Source organism: Protobothrops mucrosquamatus, unplaced genomic scaffold (assembly GCF_001527695.2).
Source record: "Protobothrops mucrosquamatus isolate PMUCROS unplaced genomic scaffold, P.Mucros_1.0 scaffold797, whole genome shotgun sequence".
Taxonomy (NCBI): Eukaryota; Metazoa; Chordata; class Lepidosauria; order Squamata; family Viperidae; genus Protobothrops; species Protobothrops mucrosquamatus.
Window position 1 is genome coordinate 151,171 of NW_015387064.1, and position 6,312 is coordinate 157,482.

At 36.1% G+C, this 6,312-nt stretch overlaps 1 protein-coding gene across 1 annotated transcript in view; it reads left to right on the forward strand.

Annotated features, from left to right (window-relative positions):
- The window catches only part of NSUN2 (NOP2/Sun RNA methyltransferase 2), a 36,109-nt gene that overhangs the window by 1,571 nt on the left and 28,226 nt on the right, over positions 1–6,312 (forward strand). The window contains exons 3-6 of the mRNA XM_015818818.1: positions 1,033–1,137; positions 2,698–2,803; positions 4,520–4,591; positions 5,448–5,532. Coding sequence (XP_015674304.1) covers positions 1,033–1,137; positions 2,698–2,803; positions 4,520–4,591; positions 5,448–5,532 — 368 coding nt within the window. The remainder of the gene's footprint in view (positions 1–1,032; positions 1,138–2,697; positions 2,804–4,519; positions 4,592–5,447; positions 5,533–6,312) is intronic.

Consider the following 6,312-nt stretch of genomic DNA (forward strand, 5'->3'; position numbering starts at 1 on the left):
TAAAACCTGCAGCAACAGTATTCCATCAGAACTGAAACCCTAGCTCTAGATCAGGAATGGGGAACTATGGCCCTTTTATCATTTGTGGACTTCAACTCCCAGAATTCTTGAGCCAGCCATGCTGGCTCAGGAATTCTGGGAGTTGAAGTCCATGAGTCATAAAGGAGCCAAGGTTGCCTACCCCTGCACTAGGGCATATTAAGGCTGTAAGAGTTGCCAGAATAGAAAGTAAAAACATCTCTGGCAAACACCAGTGGCAAATTGCTTTCATATTTTTTGGAAAGGCATGAAATGGCTGGCGATAAAAATGAAGAATATATTTCTGTTCAGCTTGAATGAGATTATATCTCACCTTGCAGATTTTGGGAGATGCCATGCGTGTTTGTGTGGTGTGTGTGTATGCTTATTTTAAATATTTTACTTAGGGCGCTTAAAGGGAATTGGGGTGTGATTTTTCAGACTGTAATTTGGCTTTTCGTCTAAAAGTGTAGTTTGTTAGTTCATATCTCTTTATGCAGTACGTAGATTCAAAGGCATACTGCATACGTACATGTATTTTTTTAAAAATGCATTTGTGTGTTTCAAAATTGAAAAGTAAATAGAAACATGCCTTACAAAATAAGATATGTTTGGTTTTTTTGGGATGACTACACTGTTTTGAAAAATAAAAAAGGGAACTTTATTTAAGGGTTTAAGTTTAACTGAAACAAACTGCACTTGACAATTTTGCTAGATTGTGATCATCACAGAAAACAGGATATAGCTGCAAGAGCCTATTGTAATTGCAGCGAAAGGATCTCAGATTCAGAAATCAATAGCAGAGAATTGTGGCAAAAGGAAGAAATTTGGTGATTAAATGTTGTGATAATTTGGAATTCAAGTTGAATTTTGGGCAGCCACAGAAATGTATGATGTGCTTTTCATATTATTATAGCTGAAACTAGATAAGATTAAGAATTTGGCAAAGTTGAAAAGTAATTTGGTTAGATTGTGATTCACCTTCCTTTGATTGGGTTTCTTTTTATTGTGCAGCCATGCCAAAGAAATTCTCCGTTGTTTAAAAGAGAAGTATTTCAAGGAGATAGAGAACCTGGTGGTAGATGGTCAGAAAATTGAAATGCCGCAGCCATTAAGCTGGTAGGTTTGCACATATAGTTATTGACTGGTATAATAGTTGTTAATAATATATTTTGAGTATTAGCTTTGTATAGATTGCATATATTTGAAAGTAGCAATATGTTAAAAATAATTTCTGGCCAATTGTTCATGGACAAAATGCTGGTTTATGCTCATTGGTTTCTCTGTTTAAATAATGAGTAATGAAAGATTTCCAAAATATTCATATGTCTACTTTATTATTTTCTAACAGAATGAGTCTTTTTGAATTTGTGGATAGATTTACAGTTCTATAAGAATATGAAAAAAGAAAGAAAGAAAGAAAGAACATAATCTACAATTATTCACAAGATGAACAGTGTTCCAAATTTAGTCAGCTTTATTATTACAACCAGAACCAAATTACATGAAAAACCAATCACTAACTAATGACAAGTACAATGCCAATTCCCATCCAATGTTAGAAAAAAAATCTAGCTGTAATATACATGTATGCATACTCCATGTACTATTCACATTGTGTTAGAAAAGATTGTATACAGTTCAGGAAAAGAATTAAGGAGTAAACAAAATGCATTAAAGATAAGAATTAAGAAAAAAAGGAAATTAACTAGATTTAGTTGATATTGTTTACTATATCTCTTGATATCTTTGTAATTTTGCAAACCATCCTTGGCTTTCATCACCTTACAAGCACATGGTGACTTCTTTTTTGTGTTTGATTTTTCAATTACACAGCAGGCATCATCAATACTGTCTCATGTTCCTGAGCCTTTTCTAAAGCCTGCTTGAACATCTGACATGTCTTTTTCCATGTAGGGCTCTATTCTGTATTGGATGATCCTAAACCTTATTTTGTTAGCGTATAAAATTAAGGATATTGTACAAAGAAAAAATATCTGCTGCAAACTCTGTGTAGGCATCAGGAAGGGCATCCAGTCAGTAAACTCTCACTTACATCCATTCGCCCCAACTCTACTCTGAATTAAGGGATTACGGGGTTATAATAGGGAGTTTTATTATGTTATAAATATGATTTTCTTGGTAAAAATACACCATTGTAATTTTTTTGATTGCTATTGTTGGGAGTCAGGTAGCCTACAAGTTTAATAAATAATTGTGTGAATGGTTGTCTTTGGCATAGCCATTAAAGTGATAAACTGCCTCCAGCATCTTCCTATATTGCTGCTGCTAAACATAAGTGTCTGCTTGTTTTACCTGGGAACTAGTATGACCTTCATTCTTTGAATGACCCTGCTGGGAAATGTATACTCTAGGCATACACGCCTGCACTCATCCCTCCCAGGAATGCATCCTTCTGCTATGCTTAGGCTGCACAGCAGAACTTGGAGGTGGGAGGAATAGGGGTGATGTTTGCTTGCCTTAATTTTTTTTTTCATTTTCCCATCTGTAGGGAAAAATTAAGCAATTAATTTCCCCCATAACATATTTCTTTTAACACATTAACATCAATATTCATAGATACATTGAAGGGAATTTTTGTGCATTCATTTTAAAATGCAGTTGCAATCTTTTATGCCAGTTCAGAGATTCTTTATTCAAAATGCTTTATTTTATTAGGTACCCAGAGGAGTTGGCATGGCATACAAACCTAAACCGAAAAATCTTACGGAAATCTCCACAGTTAGAAAAATTTCATCATTTTCTTGTTAGTGAAACCGAATGTGTAAGTATTAGCTCACTTTTCATTCTGGGCTTCATATGATTTCTTGCATTCAAGAAACTTTTTATTCAGAGTTTGTGGGCAAGCTACCTGTTTTCATGTTTCTAATAAATTTGGAATAGGAACGCTACTGAAGTATTTCTTTAGAAATAGTAAAAAAGCCTGCATGTTATTTTTAAATCCTAGCCCTGTGAACTGTGATTCAAATTTGAAAAAAAGATTTTGTTCATATTAGTACTTTAATATCTTACATTTCTGACTACCAAACTATATATTAATATAGCTTGTTCATAGTAGGAGATAGCCTTGTTGTGAATAATGCTTTATTAAACTTCATTTTTGAGATGTCAAAGTTTTGCTTTGGGCAGTAATTATAACAATAAATTGACTCTGAGACAGGGGGTTTATACTGGGAACATCCATAGTCTTTTGAACTACTATCTCTATATACTATATAGAGTCAGTTTGGTCTAGTGCAGGGGTAGGCAACCTTGGCTCTTTTATGACTCGTGGACTTCAACTCCCAGAATTCCTGAGCCAGCCCAGGAATTCTGGGAGTTGAAGTCCACGAGTCATAAAAGAGCCAAGGTTGCCTACCCCTGGTCTAGTGATTAAGGCACTAGACTAGAAAAGGGGAGAGCATGAATTCAAGTCTCACCTTAACTATGAAAGCCAGCTGAGTGACCTTGGGCTAGTCACTCTGTCTCAGCCCAATTCACTTCACAGGGATGTTGTTATGGGAAAAATAGGAGAAAAATGTGTTGGATATGTTCACCACCTTGAGTTATTTGTAAAAATAACAAAGGTGGAATATAAATAAATACAAAATGAACAAAAATATTACATGCAAATTGAGGCATTTGAAATGAATTTTCCACATCCTTCCTATTGTTCAAAGACTAACCCTTCAGCATTCAAAATACAAATTAATGATGCCAGTTACTCAGTGCATTGAAGACCTGATACTTGTGACTTATGAATTAGTTGTTCATAGGAGTTGATTATGTATGGATATTACAATGAAAAATGATCATATTGTATCTAAAATATTGCATGCAACTTCATTTCTGCTCATTTTTATTTTAGTATCTCTACAAGTTGAGCTCATCTCTTAATCATTTCGTGGAAACATCCATATAGTTTTCTTGGAAGTATATGGACGTTTTAACCCCTTAGAGATTTTTTTAAAAAATTGATGAGTCTAGTCCAGTGGTGGTGAACCTATGGCATGGGTCCCAGAGGCGGCACTCAGAGCCCTCTCTGTGGGCACGCGCGCCATCGCCCCAGTCCTAGGCCTTCAGCTGGGTTTTATAAAACCTTTTTTGCTTTAGGCTTCCGCCGCTGTGTACAAAAAAAAAAAGTTCAGTCAATTTCAACTTCTCGCGGGAAAAAAAAGATCTTGCAAAGTTGGAATTGATTGATTGAACTTTTTAATCCCACCCAGTCTGCTGCTACCACCGCAGCCACGCCCACCCAATGGGCCACACCCACCCGGCACCCGACGATGCATAAGTGGGTTTTGGGTTGCAGTTTGGGCACTCGGTCTCTAAAAGGTTCGCCATCACTGGTCTAGTCTATAACTTTGGAATTTTTTGGAAGTTGCTTATTCGGGGGATTATCTTAAATTTAAGATATTTAAGTAAATTAAGATTTATATTTTCTTCTGTGTCTATAAATATAAAATGAAAGTGGAATTGTACACTATTTATTTTGTTTTAGGGGAATATTAGTCGTCAGGAAGCTGTCAGTATGATCCCTCCATTGCTTCTTAATATTCAGCCTCATCATAAGGTATTCTTGTATTATGATTTCTGAAATTATTTTGCAGAAAAAGCATAAAGGGAACATACATATTGATACTTAATACTACACATTTATATTGAATATCTTTTCTAATTGGGTTAATCAAAATTAATTGTAAAAGAATATAATGTGATGTAGCCTCCTCTGTGCTTTAAATATATAAAAATAAAATTTTACACTTGTCTTATCTTTTCCCTTATTTAACAGTTAATATATTTCATTTTTATGTTTGTATTATCCATGTGTTGGAACACCTTCCACCTATCTTTTCCCCAACCTTTAATGTAAAAACACCTATTACTACCTTCCTATCTTGCTTTATGCTCCAAAAGAGAAAAAAATGTGGCCCAGAATTCCCCCCCCCCTTCTTCTCACCTTCTTTCTTATTGTTGGCTTTTCCTGGGTTAGGGTTAGGATGAGATCATAGAAGAAAAAAAGCAGTGTTCCATACAGTTTCTAAACCAGGAGGTTCAGACACACATAATAATTCTAATCGGTCAAATTATTGGGTGGTCTCACAGTATTTTGGTCATTTTAAACATGAAAATATGTGGATTCTGCAAACATGTGCAGTAGGTGCTTTTTAAAATATATTTGAATTTCTGTGATTCTTTTTCTTGGAGATAATTATTTTCAGCTGTAATGACTAAATCAGAAAGCCTGTACTATAACTGAAAAATAATGTCTTGAAGAATTTAATATTGACTTGCTAATGCAAGACTCTTAATTCTGTAAGTTTCCTTCCCAAATCTCTCTACAAATACTGTTATATATAAGCATATATGCTTTAAGTTTGTTAAATAACATCAATAACTCTTTCTGTTAAACATCTTAATCTTGATAGATTCTAGATATGTGTGCTGCACCTGGATCCAAGACTGCCCAACTTATTGAGATGCTTCATGCAGACATGAGTGTTCCTTTTCCAGGTAAGTGAAGGAAAATTTTAATTCAGTAATCCAGATTGAAATAGCATAAAAGTAGCTGTAATAAATACATTTTAATTATGATGTTTTGAAAAGTGCAATTAGGCTTACTAAATTGACTATTGAATTCCTCTTAAAATCCCTTCATATTTCAACACTAGCTGTACCCGGTCACGCGTTGCTGTGGCTCAGTCTGGTTAAATGGAAAAGTTTTTATCTGTCACAGGTGTGACATCTATATAATAGTAGGTATATAAAAACACGCGCGTATTCGAATGCAACGTTGTGTCAAAATTTCAAAGCAATCGGTGAAGAACTTTCGGAGATTTAAGATTTTGAACAAATGAACATTTACATTTTATTTACCGTATTTATCGGCGTATAACACGCACAGGCGTATAACACGCACCTTCATTTTAAGAGGGAAATTTCAAGAAAAAAAAAGCGCCGGCTCGAGAGCGAAAGCAAAAGGGGAGGGGGAGTGGGGCTTCGTTCACACGCGGATCCCCATGCTCGTATTTATTTACCGTATTATGCCCCGGCTGGCGGCGGCGGCGGCAGAAACAGCAGCCTCCTTCTTCGGGTAGCTCCGATTCCCTCCCCCCGTGTCGCCTCTGAGCTGCAGGACTCCGCCGCTTGCTTTATAAATCCTTGGCTGCTGCTCCATCTTTTCTTTTCCCACCAACCGCCCCCCCTCCCTCGACCCCTCCCGCTTTGCAGAAACGCCTGGATAGTGAGAAGCTGGAACCGGGCGGGCAGAAAAAAAAGGGGGGGAAATCCACA